Source organism: Aedes albopictus, chromosome 1 (assembly GCF_035046485.1).
Source record: "Aedes albopictus strain Foshan chromosome 1, AalbF5, whole genome shotgun sequence".
Taxonomy (NCBI): domain Eukaryota; kingdom Metazoa; phylum Arthropoda; class Insecta; order Diptera; family Culicidae; genus Aedes; species Aedes albopictus.
Window position 1 is genome coordinate 232,381,753 of NC_085136.1, and position 19,024 is coordinate 232,400,776.

Consider the following 19,024-nt stretch of genomic DNA (forward strand, 5'->3'; position numbering starts at 1 on the left):
AGCATTCAAGAATGGCAATGGATTATGCGATTACTTTTTCAATATATTTTTCAGTATTTCAACGGCTTTCGCCATGTCCACCTTATGTCCGCAAGCTTTGGCAATCTCACCGGCCAGAGCATAAAGCATTTTCTCCTTACCATTGCGATACTTCTCGACCACTTTTGGGTTCTTCTCGATAGCATCCCTGCACATTGTCTCGATTCGTTCCCTGTCGGTTATCATAAACCAATCGTTACGCTGGGCTATCGCGGCAGGGCTTTCCATTGTTTCAAGCGCTTCCTGCAGAATTAGCTTCACTAGGTATGGATTGATTACATTATCTTCCAGCATATCCGTTACCTCGGCCAAATGAGCCGAAGAGATGCTGCACTGTTCGATGTCGATTTTGTTTTTATTGAGGATAGTTAGCAGTTCGTTGATGAGGAAATTTGCAACGATTTTGGGGGAACGTGTTTTCCCCGGTCCATCCAGAATCGCATGGAAGTGATTGTACAGGGTGATGTCGTTCTAGAAGAGAAAGAATAAATAAACTAACTACCCAATGAGCAAGAACATCAGAGTCTAAATGTGAATGGTTACGATACAATAACCCGTTGAATATCATCGATGCCACTTTGAATTATCGATTTACAATCTGAATCTGACATATGATTCAATTGAACTTTTCTAAGGGTGGTCAAATTATCCTACTGTATCCTGTTTGGGTAGATCATGTTAAGCATGTATTACTTACCACTAATATGATAGCCATTTCCGGCGTGAGATTATATACACCCACTATCCGTCTACGGGTTTCTTCCGGAAGTTCTGGCAAAGTTGATCCGATGTGCACGGCGTCAACTATCACTCCAGGCGCGCACTCACCACCGCCGACATTCACGTGCAACGGGGGCAGATTTGGTTCCGGCATGAAACGATAGTCTTGCACTACTTCCTTGTCTCGCATGGCTATTGTTTGCCTTCCGGTTGCATCCCAAGCGCGAGTTTCGTTGAAAATTCGTCCACCTCCGTCCAAAATGCCGATTTGCCTTTCGATTTCGAACTCGATGGCCTGGGCAACGGCCCGTACGGAACCGATGTTCTTGACTTCCGTTCGGGTTCCCAACGGGGTGTGTTCCTTGTGTACGGAAATGTTGGCATCCACACGGAGGGCACCCTCTGAAAAATATTTTTTTTTTATAAAAAAAAACGTCTCTCCGTGACAGTGTTTTGCACACTGCCGTGACCAGGATTCGAACCTGGGTTACTACGGCCACAACGTAGGGTCCTAACCACTAGACGATCACGGCTAACGAGACATACAAAATTGGTTCTCTTAAAGAGTATGTTCTCTCTGGAATCGCTCTCTTCCCTTAAATCTCCCGTTGAGATTTGCTCAAAATTCGAGCAGTTTTATATAAATCGGTTTCAAAGCACTCCACTCGTAGCCGATAGGTTGCACGTATCTACGAAAAATGTGCGATCGACCAAACACACCGACCAAATGCCTTGCCATCAAATATTAATGTTTTGTAAAAAAGTGAGCGTAAGAGCAACAAACAACCTACGACGCAGCAAAAAAAAAACAATCTGCGTCGGCCGGGAATCGAACCCGGATCAACTGCTTGGAAGGCAACTATGCTTACCATTACACCACCGACGCCTTGAAATACCGGTTGAAAATAGCGTATATGTTTCCACGGGGATGACAAAGCTTGCACACCAAAACCTAAATGAATCTACCTTAGGGGGCATCCATTTAGTACGTCACGCAAAATTATGTCGTTTTCATGTTTGCGGTGGTGCTACACCGGTGTAGCGTTTTTGCAGCGAAAGTGTTCGTTTTTGATTTTCGTGCTGCACTGGTGTGGCACTCAAAAATTCGAGAGTGTATACCGTGTCCACCAATCAGTGTTTGCAAAGTTGCAAATATTTTGGTTTTTCTTCACGCACACCAACGCAACTGCACCGAAAATGTTCGTTTTTTCAGTGGAAAGTGTAGCACGAAGCGGTGTTCCACCGCCGCAAAAACGAAAACGACATTTCAGTAACAAATTTTGAAAACGACGTATATCAATGCTACACCACAGACAAACAGACGTAACACTTGCTAAATTTCCATCGACCACGCTTTTAACGATCATTTTAAATTTTCATAGTTGAGGCTTTCACAACTAGAGGCGCGCGCATCGTTTTTCTATGTGTTTGACATTTTACACTAGCGCCTTCTGTTGACGATATGGCACAACATAGTGATTCGTGCAACTTCTCCACCAGGTGATGGTAGTGTGAACTGGGCGATGGGTTTTCATGAAAATCGTTCAAGGTGTTACGTCTGTTTGTCTGTGGCTACACCATTGATTATAGGGCACTGCATGAAATTCTCTCCTTCTCTTTCACTCTTACAGAAATTTTGTAAACAACAAGGCCAAGAAACGTCAAAATCCCATACAAAATCAAAACAATGCAGTGCCCTATACGTCGTTTTCAAAATTTGTTACTGATTTAATGTATGGTCCACTGCACGAATTTGTGCTGGCCTGCTTTCTCCCACAGGAAATTTGACGTTTGAGCGGTGCCGACACCGCTCAAACGTCAAATTTCGTGTGGGAGTAAGCAGGCCAGCACAAATTCGTGCAGTGGACCATGCCATGTATGTAGCGGTGTCGGCACCGCTCAAACGTCAAATTTCGCGTGAGAGTAAGCACGCCAGCATAAATTCGTGCATTGGACCATGATTGCTTATCAATAATTCGATTTTACAAAAAAAATAATTGCACTATTTAAGCAGCTACTTTCGTATGTTGTAAATATAATCTAATTACATTTAAATACTATTGTTTACAAAATAGATTTAGCAGTGTGTTGGGGCGTTACGGGATAAATGGACGCCGTGTTGCACAAACCTCTCACTGCTCTGCAGTAAAAAAGCTGCAAAAAATCCTGCGTCGGCCGGGAATCGAACCCGGATCAACTGCTTGGAAGGCAACTATGCTGACCATTACACCACCGACGCCATATTAAAATCAGCCTCAGAAGCCATTTATCAATCTATAGCACTTTAGACCTACCTTCCATCCTGCAGGAGCAACTTCCCAGTCGGGTCAGAATAAGTATCAGCTCTTTAACCAGGGCAGCCGCTTCTTCTCCCGTTTCGAGATCCGGTTCAAAAACCAGCTCCATCAGAGGAACTCCCGCACGGTTCAGATCCACAAGGCTCCTGAGAAAGAAACGCCGTTAATTTGAATCACCCAGAGAAATTCATCCTAGTATTTCAAACCATACTTCCTTTCAACGGGGTCGTGAAGCGATTTCCCGCTGTCCTGTTCCAGCTGAAGCTGGTGCAATCGGGCGGATTTGTAGTACGGTTTTTTGGTTACACCCGGCACGAACACCGGAAACGACAGCAGACCGCCTCGAGCCAGCGGGGCTCTCTGCTGTGTTATTTGGTAACCCGTCGGAAGATCCGCATAGAAGTAATGCTTCCGATCGAACATCGAAACCGAATTAACGGTACAGCCCAGTGCCAGTGCCGTTCGAACTCCTAGTTCGACGCATTTCCGGTTCAGCACCGGAAGCGTACCAGGGATGGACGCATCGAACAACGAAACGCACGAATTGATCGGGGACGAGAAGGCCACCTCCGCACCGGAAAAAAGCTTCGAGCTGGTTTGGATCTGAGCGTGCACCTCCAGTCCGATTACGCTCTTCCAGCTGTTCGGTCTGAAACCGGAAATAGTAAACACCGTGAAGATCCCGAACCCCCGACATCCCATTTCGAATCATTCACTCACCTGGGCTTGCCGACTGCTTTGGTAGCGAAATTCCGCCGGCGCACGTTGAAAATTAGAGGATTCCTTCGGAAGGACAAACTCCACGACATTTTTTCGCAAATAAACTTACGCAAAACCGGCAAAACCTAGCGCAAAACAAGAACAGACTTTTTTGTTTATAAATAAATATGCCTCGCGCTCGCGTCAAACAAGACGCATGCAACATAAAAATCGAGCAGTTTTTGTTTGTTGCATCTGTGTGCGCCGTTTGTCGCGCACACTAGTTCGTCGTTTCTGCGTCGAGGCGGGTGAATGTGTCGGCCGGTCCGCGATTTTTAAATGCAAAATTTACGTTCAAAACTATTCAAAATAATGATGAGATTGATATATATTTATGTCAATTCAAATACGTATAATCAAGTGAAAGTGTTTTAAAAGTTGTTTATAAGTAGATTTCGATGAGTTTATGATAAATTGTGCAATTTGATCCTACGAGTGTTTTGGCTCAAGCAAAAAATGTGTTCAAAGTTTCCAAAATCAGGGAACAAGTGTTGGAACGTTGGGGAAGTGTTGAAAAGTTAAATCGCTGATAATCTGTTAAATCCAAGAAGTTCGTTCATAAGATGTATCTCAGGTAGGTGAAAAATACTAAAATAAACTATTTTTTAAATTATCACTATGCATTCAGCCGGTGTTTTTGTTTTGAAAATTGCTACCAACGTTACGGGCATTAAATTTTGTTTTGTTTTGATCACGAGGATGCATGAATTCTTACACTGAAAAAAGGGACATGGTAACGGTGACCAAATCGAGGGTGAAATTAAAACACTTTTACTACTTGATTTTGGTAGACCATGTTTAATTTTTGAAACTACCATGTGCAGGGTCCAATTTACCATGTTACTTTTTATTTACATTTTATGGTATTCTTGAATCTAATTTCATAGTTCAATTTACCATGCGTGTGACAAGCGGCATGGTAAGTTTGACAATAGTTGTATGGTTTAAATAACTATGCACGTAGTTCAGCAATAGTGTCGTCCACACTTGTTTACGTTTCAAAAAAAAAAAAAACAAAAGAATAAAATTAAGTTTATTATGTTTTTATTCAAATAAAACTTATTTTAAATGTTATACACTTAAATAATAATTTTCCGGGGGATGTTTGAGCAGAGTTCTCCTGGTCACCTTCAGCGGAGCAAAAGTACCTGTTTCCAAAATAGTTTTCCGGAGGAATGATGTTTCTGGCTGGAGGATGACTAGTTGAAGTGGGCGACGTTGTCCGGGAAATTGAGCTGCTAGAGCGGATGCGACATTGGTGGTTGCTCCAGCTGCTTTTCGAAATATTGAAGTGATGATATAAGCAGTCATGACTGGATTTGCAAAAGGCAGCACGGAAATCCAAGTGGCCAGCATGCAGTTGGTGCTGCTGTTGCATTTGTTCCACGTACTGGTGCTCGGAACGAAATCGATATGCAGGGATTCGGGGTCGTGACATGTTTGACCTGCGGCAAATGGAACACGAATTGCTCGAACTAGTGGGAGAATTGTGGCCACCCTTGAATCATGTCTCATCGGCGGAAGTGTAAATTCCTTCCTTTTCTGGAATGCTTTCTCCTCTGTCAGCTAGGTAAACCCCGACCGGTACAGCGTTAACGGAGCGTTCGGCTCAGTGACGGATGGTAGGATGGCGGAAGCTTCGGTCTTTCTTCCTAAATTGGCAGTGACATTGAATCCGGCACCCTGTCTTTTCGAGACGGTGAAATAACACTCAACGCCAAAGTGTGGTCTCATGATACGCCTATTTGTTAGCCTCTTATTTGAATCCAGTTCCGTTTTCAAAATGAGCTCTGTCCAACGGTATTTGGTCTTCCGGGGTTGTCTCGGGGGTTGTTTACTCGACTTGCGGATGAAGAATTCGTCCCGGGATTTGTAGGAACACCATTCGGCCAGCACACTACGGGTTCTAATAAAATTTATAGATTACGTTAGTGAAATTAAACGAAGTAATTGACTTACCATGAATACGTCTATTAGCTTCATCGCTTCCTTTTTATTTAGAAATACATCCTTAAATTTTAATCATTTCAGCACAAATAATTTTTAAAAGCAGCCAACTACTTCATTGTTCCACAAAGATGGCTGATGAAAATTAAATTTGTTCCAACTAAATATGGAAATAGTAGTAAAGCAACATAAAAATAGTTCTGATAAACACGATTCGTGTTATGAAGATAACTACGTTTCATAGTAACGATTACTATTCGTTGAGCCGTCCGGACATGGTAACTTCAAGAAAAAGGTAGTGGTTGTAATCAAAACCATGTTCGCAATTACTATTTTCTGGCATGGTAAAATTAAACATGGACGAATTGTTAATTTTACTCTAAAATTTATTTCAGTGTAAGAACGTTGATAAAATCCCATGGCACACAAACATAAAGCTAGTATGACCACCGACCAGGGAGGGTGCAGGCACGTCAAACTCGAACAAATTACGCCTACCTAACATGCATCGAGCGGGCCTTCCCAAACAACACAATGCGATTTCGCGGGCCAGCCCCATCGACAAAACTAACCGATTTCGAAGCAGGATTCGACCAGGCTTCTGGTCGCGTTGCCAATCACACTAACACACTCGCAAAAGATGAGCAGTAGGCCTACCTCGCCGCATGCGGGTCCCCTGCCACCGACGAACCGACGTGACAGTGGCGATCCAAAACTGTCCCCCCCTAATTTAACGGTCGACCAGCAAAGCGAGCGATCGCTTCTGTCAAATCAGCACAGACGCGAACCGTTTCCTATATGAACACACGGGGGTTTGGTGTCGAGCTATCAAATCATCGCGAGCCGTTATAGAGGTGGCGATAGTGTTCGGCTATTTTTCATCATGGCGTCGCGGACAACAAATTTGAATTTATTTGTTCTAGCTGTCACGTCGGTTCGTCGGTGGTATGACACTCTTTGACCAATGCCAAATATTTGACCACTTTTGACAGTTAAATTTTGACCAAGGTGTACCTGGCAAACAAAAATATTTGTCACTCTCGAAAAACGAATAGGGACAAACAGAGCCAAACAACCTGCCAAAATTTAACTGTCAAAAGTGGTCAAATATTTGGCGTCTGGGCAAAGAGTGTAATAGCACCCTAAGTAACACTAACATTCACGCACGATTTTTTAAAACTGAGTCGCTAAATAGGGTGGCCCAAAATATACACCGTGTGCAATAAGTTCTCATACAAAATCAAATTGAATTAATTTTACTTCTGTAATTAGAATTCTCCTAGTAAATTTAATTAAATACAGCATATGTTTTGGAATTAATTGCCCTTTACCCTTCTCTGTTAATCATTTATGTTTCGTAAGTCCATTCCAGCTGGCAGGCACGCCATTTCATTGGTATTTCGTATCATTGTAACGAGTAATGGGTTTAACACAGACTGTCTGTTGTTTTAAGTTGAAACGAATTGATTGATGCACCAAGCGAAAAGAAGAAGAAGTTTTGACATCCAAGCGGTGTGCCGTCGATTAGATCCTCGTCGCTGATTGGTCGATGGATGTAAACGGCACACCGCTTGGATGTCAAAACTCTTCTTCTTACCGCTTGGTGCATCAATCAATTAGGTGAAATTAGGTTCCTGTCCTCACCACTTCCAGTAATACAGGTCGGACTCGATTATCCGGAGTATTGATTTTTATTTCACTCCGGATAATCAAATTCTCCGGATAACACTAGTTTACAAAATAAATCGAAAGTCGTGAACTTCTGTCAATGACCAAAATTTTTGAAGCACAATTTAGTACTGATTTCGAAAACGTGCTTCAAAAATTTTTAAGTAGAGCACTTTTTGAGTTTTAGCTCAATATCGAGTTTTACAACTTTGAAAAATATGAAATTTACTAAAATTCAAATATCTTGCTTTTTGTTCAACAAATTTCAAATCTTTTTCCATAAATTAAAAGCTGAATACAATACCATTCGATCATCTAAATGCAAGTTTTGCGTCAGATTGATGAAATTCAAGATATTGGCGAGTTTTAGGGACGATCTCCTTAAATTTTAGCCAAATTTCCAAAAATATATGAGGAAATGTATTTTTTTCAATAAGATAAAAACAATCTAAAAATTCTTTCTCAACGTTTATTTGACATATCATATGTAGGCGAGTTACAGTAAAAAATTCAGCTCAATCGTAGCATTGATTACGGAGAATGAGATGTGTGAAGTGAGCGACGTTGCTTAAAAATAGAACAAAAATCGATTTCAAATCATCAACCTTGTATGGAAAGTCGAAAAAATTTCCGCTCTACTGTAATTTTTTTCCTTCGCGTTTTCGAACTCAGGGCATGATTCTACACCAAAAATGATCATCAGCTTACCGAGTTCAAAAATGCTGTAAACTAGTGTAATCGAATCACTAAAAAATATTAATTTGGAATTTAGAAACGTATGGAAAAGTAATGTTTTTGTTATTTTATGTGCATGAAGCAGTGACGTAGCCAGAAATTTGAATTAGGGGACGTCCATAAATTACGTAACACAACATTTTTTATATTTTCCTTTCCTCCTAGTCATGTTGTTTTAATGAGACCCATGAAGTTTTTGTATTGGTCATTGCACTATATTAAATTCCCCCTCTCCTCGTGAAGCGTGACGTAAGTTATAGGCGTTCCTTTAGAATATTGTATACAGTGGGACCTTGATTGTATTTTAGGCTGACAAATCGGCATAGTTTTTTTTGTGAATTTTGAACTCCATGAAAAGGTTCTGATTCTATCAAAGGAAACAGTACAGTTAAAGGGGGTTGGTGAAGGGGTGTCGTTTATTTAAATTTTTGTCAGTTTTGATGAACTTTTTCCCGTAATGAATAGGGCTGTAGTATAATCCATTTTACGAGCCAATTTTATGAATGAAATTTTGACAGGAGGTAGCGTCCAAACCCGTGAAAATCAATATCATCATCAACATTGTTGTTATTTCGTAAAATGGCTCATTCGAAATATATATACTTTTGCTATTTATAGCGGAACAATTTTATCTTCTAATTTATGTTGGCAAAATAAAGGTGGCTCAGAAAACGGTGCTCTTTTGTAAAAAAAATATTATTTTTTAAATTTAAAAACCTAATTGTGTCCTGACAAACAGGAGACGGCAGACGATAGGTGTAGGCAGCTTGAATCATCAATCATAATTGAGCGGCAAATAAAAATAAACATCACAAATACAGTCCGGATTCGCTGGTTGGGTCACGACTGCGCCCCGATTAGCGAATCGTGTTCGTTCGTTGGGGCAACTGACAACTGATCAAAATGCTCTAGACACACGCAAGTGACGAGAAATACGTAACGGAACACTCACATACTTGCGCAAACGTTCTGTATACAGAAGCTGTGATGCGACGGCGGTCAGACGTCAAACTCGTTTTGACATCTATTTTGACATTGACAGTGCTTTTTAGTTGGGTTTTGCCCCAACCAGTGAACATTCAACCATCGAGACAGCCCATCTAACGAGCTCTCAACGAACGAATCGTCACTGTAACTGTGAAATCCGCCAATCGCTCCCAACAATCACCCAGCATACTGCACGCTGAGAACACACGACCGACTGCTTGGCGCGCCTACTGAGGACTGACTCGCTTGAGTGGGTAGAGGCTATCATCATATGGCAATGACAGCTGCTGTCTAGGCTGGCCCATACCACACATCTCCCCTTTTCTCTCATGTAAAATTAACAATTGATAAAAACTGTCAATAATTGAGAAAAAATGACACATTTTTGCACGGCAACAGACATGCCGAATCATTTAGATAAAATAATCCCTGATCTCACATAAAAATGCTTGAATGTTCTGTTCAACATGAAACAATACCTGTTTTTTTTTTTTTTAATTTCGTACACCCCCGATCTTTTGCGAAAGAATATGTTTCTGGGACATAAACACACCACCCTTTGTTATACGGTTTCTCATTACACCACTGTCGAAATCAACATACTTCGGTTCATACAGCTTTCGTGCAGTCGCTATTCCCACGAGAGCGACGGACATCAATGCACCCAAACGCTATGACGTCATATTTTCGATTCCCGCATGTAGTACACACCCATTTGACCTCCTGTCCTGTCAAATTTCTTTCATAAAATGAGAGATCAGCTGATTCGAAACGTCTCGCTTATTGTACCATAATAGGTCATTCCGAGCTACACTTTTCTCTTAGGCTGAACTCATTTAACGCATGGTCAACCCGAGAAACATGCAATTTCTTTCCGTACTGTGTGATCGTCCTGAACTACACGCGAATTCACCTTTTCCTTATGCTAAATTCATTTCATGCATGGTCATCTCGAGCAACATGCAATTTCTGTATGTTACGCGTGGTTGTCCCGAACTACACGCGAATTCACCTTTCCCTTAGGCTGAATTCATTCCATGCATGGTCATCCCGAGCAACATGCAATTTCTTTTCATTATGCGTGGTCATCCCGAACTACACGCGAATTTACCTTTTCCTTAGGCTGAATTCATTCCATGCATTTGATACTTATCGAGCTAACGATATTAGATGGTAATTCCTAAAATTCCAATACTGCTCGTACTGTACATATCCTTTCTTAAAAATATTTTACAATACAAAATCAATGAGGGTTTCAAACCGATCAACTTATCAAAACTTCATTTAATTCTTCTGAAGTCTACCGGAAAATTGGGTTTCATGGTTTTAATGGTATCCTTATTATCACTTAATATCAATCTTTATAATCCTTGTTATCACTTAATATTATCTTTATTAAAAACTTAATATCACGATTTGGGTGCCTTGAAACTGTACTAAACATGCATTTGAAGTTTGTATGGGGTTTGTTTGCTAGGGGCGAGAGGGGATGAGCTGTCATTCTTACTATTGAGCTGTCACTACATCCTTGGGAATCTAAACTGTTTTGTTTATGTAACTACCAAAACAAAGATATTGTACTTCAACCCAAGTAACAATTTAAAATCATTAATAAGCATGTCAGTTGATTAAATGTGCTACAAAGGCGCCGACAGTTGTACAAGAGTTTATGTTGAACAAATTGGCGAATAAATGTTTCATGCAGTGAAAATTGCACGTTAGTTAAACATATTTCCGCTCATTGAATAACCAATGGTATAAAAGTTTAAAAACAGTTGCTTAAATATTCACATCATCTGTCCAATAGTGCTCTAATAATGATAGAATACAAGCTGCTTCCAACGTATTAGATGCCGTTATTCCACATAAGATCTTCAATGGAACAAGTAGCCTATTTCAAGTTTAACAGCTTTTGCTTGATCATTTTATTCAACTTCACTGATATAGCTTAACAACAAGATATTACCATGTTTCTTTAATACAAATGTTACACTTTTATTCAAGCAATGTTGATTAGCAGTGGTACTGTGTCACTTAATTATCGTTGTTCGCCCTGCCCCTTTTTGTAAACACGATTGTTGATTAGGAGCCTAAAAAGAGCAACCGCGGCTACAAGCTTGAAGACCAAACAAACTTCTTGCAGCAGCTCTAAATATCGCACTCTTCACACTTTTAAAAACATTTTGACTTACCTTTTACACTACACGCTCCAACGGCAACAAAATCGGTAACAAAAACACCAGGAAAAGCAGCTGAAGTGGATCGTGGGCGGCTCCTGGGCGGCTCCTCTGTTTGGTATTGACAATCTACTCTATCCACTTTGTTGCCGCCGGTCAAACCGGGCTTATCTTCCGTATGTTCATATCTTATAGCTGCCTGGAGATCACAAGTTTTACACATTCTCCTCCCGACACAAAACAGGAGCAGTGAGAATAAATAAAGTTCACTTATTTGGACGTTCAAATAAAAAAAAAGTTCGAAGCGATACCAATCTTACAAAACAACACCGAACACCGTAAATTACTGACAGACTAGCAAAATAATTACCTAGTATGATTAAACGTTGCGGTTACATCTATTCAAACATTGATCAACTTCATTATTTATGAAGACAATTATGTAAGCAATGTAAGCAATATGTAAGCAATGTTTAAGCAGCATATGTACGGTAATGTATTCGACTCAGGAATTGAATATTTATATACTGCTTTAAATCTGCCGATTCATGTAATTCGGATTGAAGCAGAGCAGATGCAGACGAGTGTGAACCCAAAGATCCAGAGTTCGAGTCTTTCCATTGATGTGATTTGTCCCATAAAGTGTAATAAAATAAAGATGTTGGGGGTACATAATCAGAGAGAGCTATTCAAGACACAAATGCAGAAATGTTGAAAGTTAAATCATTTTCTCATTTTATTGTTACATGATGCAACATGATGTTGAAGAAACGTTTAAGAATCGTTTTTGTAGCAATTATAAAATCATATCTATAAATAGAAATAAATTTCGTAAGTTGTATCACGGCTCCAGCATGTTTTGATTGTATTATGGTGGAATAAATATCGAAGAAAGCTTGTTATTATGCGCTATGCTGCTAGTGCACAATAACGGTTTCTAAAACCATTCTTAAATGATTAAACCAATAGCGTCATACAACATTGTTTAATAAACGTTGAAGTAAAGTTTATGATGTTTGTGAAAATTGCTGATGGTTCTAACGTTGAACAAGAGTTTCACAACCGATGTACGATCATTGCATAAACATTCATTTCATCGTGCTTATAGAACGGTTGACGTTGAATAGATTCTCATTTTTGGGCGAACAAGAGTTGAAGAACAGTTTTATTTCAAAATTATTCAAATATAATACGACTTCCAGTTTAATAACGTTGCTTTGAGAAACATTTCTTAAAGCAAAAATTGTTTCTTGGGAATAGAGTTGTACAACGCTCAGAGAAATGTGCTCCCTCGGCCAAATTGTAGAAAAAAATAATATTGCAATAGTCAATCGATCCCATAGCATCCGCAGCTACTCATGCACCTTACTGCACTTTGAAAATGAACCACTCAAACTGAATGCTCAAGGAAAAGAAGATAAGTGTTGAAATAAACAAATTTCAGTTCCACAATGGCAATGGCAAACATAATTTGCAAATTATAACTTTCATCTTTTCTTTCGCAAAATTTTTCAAATTTCACATTTCAATTCACATTAAATTTCATTCTTTCGCAAAATTTTAAGTCAAGTGCACAATTTAAACCACAGTCTACATAAAGCTCGTTTCGGAAGCTGCGAACTTATGTGCACTTTGACGATAAAGTAGCCAAATATTATTTTGTTCCAAAGTTTTACTCCATAAACTTGGAAATCTAAAAGCCTTTCCATTGTTGTTTTATTTTCCCCCTTGCATTGCTTTTTAGACTATCGTGCAAATTTTCGATCAATCGAACTATTTGTTCACACATGACACAACAAAGAGAGCAGCACATAAACAAACCGATTATCCCACGCATCACCGTAAAATTTGTAACTAGGACTAAACATTCTAGTAGCGAAACGAACCCATGTGTACTGAAACTGATGGGAACATATTGGGGGTCCCAGGAGGCCAATACGGTGCAAAAGACGCACTAAGTCATAACAATAATTGTCTTCATCAACAAAAAAATAAATAGTGTAGAGTGAAATAAGTGCAAATACAATTTGTAAATTCCTTGTAGAACAATATTTTCAAAAAGTTGTCCTTATTAGTTTGATGTGTAATCTGATGTGAAATTTGTACTATAATTTGATCTCTTTACGGTTTGAGAACGTCGAGATGACGGTCCATTTTAGTTTTTGATGCTTCGGCGGTCCAAACTACCACACCCTCTTCTTTATTATTTTTCATTATTCCACATATTGTGTGACATCTAAACAAAAATACGAAAACTGACGTCATCAGTTGCGACTGTTAAGACAACCAACACAAACGCGTTTGATGAGCCCCTTTTTTGCACCATTGAACAATCCAAATGACTGTGTGGTAGTGATTTATGCTCAAAATCCCCGTGTTAAGAATTTGTATGAATGGGCCTTTTCATTTGACGTCTTAAATCAGCTGATTGTTCGGGCGTTTGACAGTTCTTCTATGAAGATGACACGTTCTTGTTAGCAGCTGTTGTTCAAGCTTTGTAAACAAATGCATGCACGGATCTGTCACATGAAAAGGCCTATTGTCAAAACATTTTTTTGTTCTCCCGTATATGCATAGGCTTGCATTAGGTTTCGTGAGATTTAATTCGAAGAATTCAATTGTTTCAGACAGCAACCTTAGCCTACCTTACCTTACTTTACTTTAACACAAAAGCGAACCGATCACACCAAACGCTCTTCGCATTTTTCACCGGGGATTATGAGAGCACGTCGAACTCGAACAAACCACACCTACCCTACGTCCATCGAGCGGGCCGATTCAAATACCGCAATGCGAAATCGCGGGCCAACCCGCACATAACACATCTTCCAAGCAAGACGCGATCATGCACGAGCAGCACTGCCAACCGACACCAACACATCCACAAAAAAATAAGCAGCTGGCTCAGGCTGTGACCATACACTGAACGAAACCCCCCGCCCAAGATCGACTGAGAGGCGATACGATCACGCCCCTTAACGATATTCGGTCGGAAACCGTATGGTCCGCCGACCAAATGATGTCATCTTAAAACCGGATGACAGCGATATGATAATAGAATGTCGACCATATGGTCGAGCAACTTTGTTTTTTAGCGATTGATAACAATAGTGTCACCGCTATCTTTTTCAAAAAATATGTGCTTAGTATGACCAGGGTGCCCTTGCGGGCACCCTTTCAAAAAATATGACATGTCTTGGAAACAAAATCGTCAATGTCCCGGGTGTCACGATCAAGGAACATGTTACGCTATCGATGAATAAATTCAGTGCATCTGTGTGGCCTTCGCTCTGCAACTAATATTCATTCACATAGCGTGCGTCGACTCATACGGGAACAAGATGATCGTCATCCGCTTTTTAGGATGATTACCGTATGACTGATTCGTCATTCGAAAACACGATTTTGGTAATTTGGACTGGATGGTCGGACAAATCAGTCGATTTCGGGATGGGGTTTTCGTTCAGTGTAGTAGGTAAGGTGAGATGCGATCGGATGCGATAAGTTATGAGATGAGAAGAGGGATGTTTGATAGGCCATAGTGCATGAGGTTTTCGATGAGGGTGCGCATGTTGTTTTCACATCCTTTTTCGCCTATTTCGTGCGCATCAACGACTCGCGTGATTTGATCGATGAAGTCGCTTGTATGTTGAAGCGCTTCTTTGGATGTGGGTAGTGAAATGATTGTTTCATCTATAAGAGCGGAAAGATAAAATGCACCCGCTTTTTGTTTTACGCGGGTCGTTTTTTTTTTTTTTGCTATAACTTAGTCAGTTTTGATCCTGTTGCAATAGCGAAAACCGACCAGTTCAAAAAAAACTGGTGTAACTGTACAAGATTGAGATTATTGAATTAATTATTTGAGAAAAGAATGTATAACATGTAATCATATCCGCGTGAGCGATGTCTTTATGTATACACATATTTTTACTTTCCGGGTTGAGCTATCTGAGTGTTGATTTCAATTCAAATCAATATGAGACTGTTATACTGATTTTCGGCATTAAAACATTACTTGATTGTGCTGACTTCGGCAAAAAGAAACAAAAATTCGGCAAGTATGTATTATTTAAGGGTATAGGTTTTTTTTATTACAAAATTTTCGGCGATATCTACGAGAAGAGATGTCTCTAATAAGTACACAATATTCATCATAAGGACTGTATCGTTAATTATGAGTACATCTCTGAGGCCCTGTATTAAAAAGACAAAGTCTTATTTTGACAACTGCTGTGGGTTTATGTGTTGCTAGCGTTGTAAACAAAAGATAACCTTCATTAAAAGTTAAAGTTTTTCCTCAAGTGGAGCAACGCGAGTGTTTACGGATGAGAAGCGAAAATCGATTGTGATCAGGTACTGCTATGAAAAATGATTATCGCTAAGAAAATTAGCAAAAGTTGGAGGTGTTAGCGTTTTTTCTGTCCAAAATGCTGTCAAACGATTCGGTATGCATAACACACTGATAAACTCACCCGGACGCGACAGAAAACCAGGTGCGTCCAAGTCAAATTTGGACAGCAAAATTTGCAAAAACTCCAAAAGAACATTCATCATAGATTGCGCAAAAAAGTGTGGAACGACTATTGGAATGGTTCAGCGCGCCAAGGAGCGTAATGCCCTGAAGACTTACCCAAAAATAGAAATGTCCAAAAAACAGTCAAATTCTGGCGGATTATGTGAAAACTCGGGCTCGGAAACTGTACGACGATGTTTTGAGCAAAAATTACATGTGCATAATCATGGATGATGAAACGTATGTCATATTGGACAACAAGGCACTTTCAGGGGCACAGTTTTTCACTGTGAAGCGTGGCACTGATGTTCCGAATTCGGAGAAATCGAAGAAAAACTGGGCCAACCCAAGCAAAACCATCGACGGAACGGTTGTCCAAAACCTTATGTTGATGGCGTAGGTCTCTGACCCACTAGCGCTCAACGAGTGAGAAGAGAATCTCATTTCCGCACCGCGACTTCGCGTGACCGGTCAATAGAGTTTGGATATGTTGTTGATGTTTACATCGGGGTATTGTATTCATTCAATAGAAAAGCTTCGACGCAATCCAATGTCGAATTAGAAGTCAAGTAATAAGTCATTTACGAGTATTTAATTAGATTTAGTGTTTAGAGAGTGCCGCTAATTTGCAATACCGTAAGTTATAATAATAGAAAAATATTTGATAATGGAATTGTCATCAAAACCTTTCTATCTAGGATGCCGTAGACGATTGTCGGAAAGTGAGAGTAGCTCGAGGTTTGGTTTGGTTGAAACAGGGTGGACCAGGTGTAGCAAACTGTAAGTAGAAACTAATAGAGATTGATAGAAGGAAATAATTGAGAAATCATAATACGTTTTCTAGAGTCAGAGCTAGTGCAGAGTTAATTGATCAAATATTGTCGTGCGAGTTAGGAAAAACTATTTCTTGTGAGTGAATTGTATAATAATTGAATTACCAACTGTTTACTGAAGTCAAAATTATATTTCTAGTTTGAGCTGCACGTTAAATGTCTGCTACAAAAAAATTGTTATTTTCTATTCCGAACCTTATGAAGAACACCAAGAAGAAGGTGCGAGAGCTGGCAAGATCCACAAAAAATTAAATATAAAATGATACCATGGGCTTTTCTGATGGTCAATAAACAATGTAATTGAATTTAATTTACAAAACAAATAAAACATTTTCAGATACAACAATTTTCAGGCGTACTCATAATCAACGATACAGTCCTTATATTAGGTAAAAGAGTATCAATCGAAATTGATGTCACACTATTTTCGTTAAGGGATCTAGTTTTGCCTGACAAAGAAAAAAGCAGAACTTTTCAATCAGAATCCTTTTAGCAATTAAGTTGAATAGCCTTACACCTTAAACATTCTAACTTGCACATGAATAACATGCACTGGACAAACGACCATATCAAACATTGATCACTTGATTCAAATCCCGACAGAGAAAATAAAATGTTTTCTTATACGCATATAATAACAAAATTATGCTGTAAAAAACTTACACGATTTGATGGAATACTATTTTATATGCAATGAAATATGTTATTTTACATAGTGATCGATAGACAATATGATAAATTTTTATTACGTCCGGTCCATCAAAATGCATGTCATGTGAAAAGGCATTGAGTTATGTTTAAAAACAACAACATATTAACGCATTTTATATTACCTGTTAGCATCCCACCCAACACATTAAATCCGCATTGCTTTACATACACAACGAGCGCAATCATAAAATCCATACCCGACAAGCATTCTCTTGCGTTCTCTTGCGATCACATGCGTCGAAGCAGCTTCATCGCATCTCCGCACTCATCGCAACTCATCTACTATGTGCTGTTCATGCGTTCTGCATATAGTTTCCACAGAGTGTGCTTCGACGCTTATCCGATCTCTTATCTCTTTGCATCGCACCTCAGCCACTATGTGCTCAACGTCACCCTGCTGCTTGCATCCCTCCTGCTTTTCACGACCAAGCCGACACACGCACCATTTTTTTTTCTTTCGGATGCGCTTATGCTTTATCCGATTTTCTTTTGTTTTTATTGCACTTTTCATTGCGTTCACTTAACTGAACCCACACAATTATCACACTCCCGGATAAGGCAGTTATGCTGGGTGATTTGTTTTGAAATATTTCGATTTTTTTTTTTTTATTGAAAACCTGGCAGGTTCGCCAATGTGAAATCCGCCAATCGCTCCCAACAATCACCCAGCATACTGCACGCTGAGAACACACGACCGACTGCTTGGCGCGCCTACTGAGGACTGACTCGCTTGAGTGGGTAGAGGCTATCATCATATGGCAATGACAGCTGCTGTCTAGGCTGGCCCATACCACACAGTAACATTTCCCATTTCAGACCAACAAGTGGATCTATTTTCGTTGCCTTTCCGGGTTATATTACAAAGTATTCTAACCCAGAAAGATCTTCTGCGCTAAGTCTTTGATACACACGTAGACTGAGAGCGGTGATGTCAATTGGGTTCTTTAGGGGTATCAAAATTACTTCATAATCGGATTCTCCGCCCAAAAATTGGTCGAAATCCAAAATTTCATAATTTTTGGAGTCCGGGAACTATTGTTAAAATTCATTTAAAGTTTGTATGGGGAAATTTTTTTGTTCGGGTCGAACTGTCACTTTATCGATTGAACTGTCATTCTATCCACGAAAATTAAAACTGTTTTGTTAATTTAACCATCAAAACAAAGGTATTGGAATCCAATAAAAACACGTTATACTCAGAAAAATGAGCTCTTTCGATTAGGCTATAGAAAATAGCAATATTTTATTCACTAAACAACCAAATTCCGCAAAAACACGCTTAAGGCGAAACTGGAAACATATCCTCATATTTTGGTCGGTTTTCGTGCACATGTAGAGTATGGATCAGGGTATCTTCTGATTTTTTTACGCGGTATAAAATGTTTTTCGTTTTGCAGAAACCATTTTTGAACAAAATTTTACTAAAAAATGGTTTCTGCAAAAACGAAAAACATTTTCTACCGCGTAAAAAATTCAGAAGATACCCTGATGCTACATGCTCTACATGTGCACGAAAACCGATTTTGAAAATATTGCTTCGTTAGGGTAAAAAATATAATTTGGACATGTATGTAATTTGGACATGCACGGTGATGTATGTCTTGTTCCGGAGAGATAACAAAAGTTGATGCTTCTAAA

General features: G+C 39.5%; 2 protein-coding genes and 3 non-coding genes across 5 annotated transcripts in view; 1 reads left to right on the plus strand and 4 right to left on the minus strand.

The window, feature by feature from the left end:
• Positions 1 to 21: 21 nt before the first annotated feature.
• LOC109399942 (glutamyl-tRNA(Gln) amidotransferase subunit B, mitochondrial) lies at positions 22 to 3,952 on the minus strand. Its single transcript, XM_019672395.3, has 5 exons — positions 3,777 to 3,952; positions 3,268 to 3,705; positions 3,054 to 3,202; positions 737 to 1,161; positions 22 to 510 (listed from the first exon to the last, which is right to left on the minus strand). The coding sequence occupies exons 1-5, from the start codon at positions 3,863 to 3,865 to the stop codon at positions 31 to 33; spliced, it is 1,581 nt and encodes a 526-aa protein (XP_019527940.2). The 5' UTR covers positions 3,866 to 3,952; the 3' UTR covers positions 22 to 30.
• Trnah-gug (transfer RNA histidin (anticodon GUG)) lies at positions 1,221 to 1,292 on the minus strand. Its single transcript has one exon. It is a non-coding gene; the product is annotated as a tRNA-His (tRNA).
• On the minus strand, positions 1,574 to 1,645 carry Trnag-ucc (transfer RNA glycine (anticodon UCC)). The gene has a single exon. It is a non-coding gene; the product is annotated as a tRNA-Gly (tRNA).
• Trnag-ucc (transfer RNA glycine (anticodon UCC)) lies at positions 2,927 to 2,998 on the minus strand. The gene has a single exon. It is a non-coding gene; the product is annotated as a tRNA-Gly (tRNA).
• A 106-nt stretch (positions 3,953 to 4,058) lies between the features above and the next one.
• Positions 4,059 to 19,024, plus strand: part of LOC109399937 (rootletin) — a 153,039-nt gene continuing 138,073 nt past the window's right edge. The window contains exon 1 of the mRNA XM_062846408.1: positions 4,059 to 4,389. The gene's annotated coding sequence lies outside the window, so the exon portion shown is untranslated. The remainder of the gene's footprint in view (positions 4,390 to 19,024) is intronic.

Bases quoted from the DNA above. Each gene is read 5' to 3' on its own strand.
- LOC109399942 (XM_019672395.3), bottom strand. From the start codon at position 3,865: ATGTCGTGGAGTTTGTCCTTCCGAAGGAATCCTCTAATTTTCAACGTG. The intron at 3,706-3,776 runs GTGAGTGAATGA...TTCCGGTTTCAG, and splicing joins AAAGCAGTCGGCAAGCCCAG to ACCGAACAGCTGGAAGAGCG. The intron at 1,162-3,053 runs GTAGGTCTAAAG...AATATTTTTCAG, and splicing joins TTGCTCCTGCAGGATGGAAG to AGGGTGCCCTCCGTGTGGAT.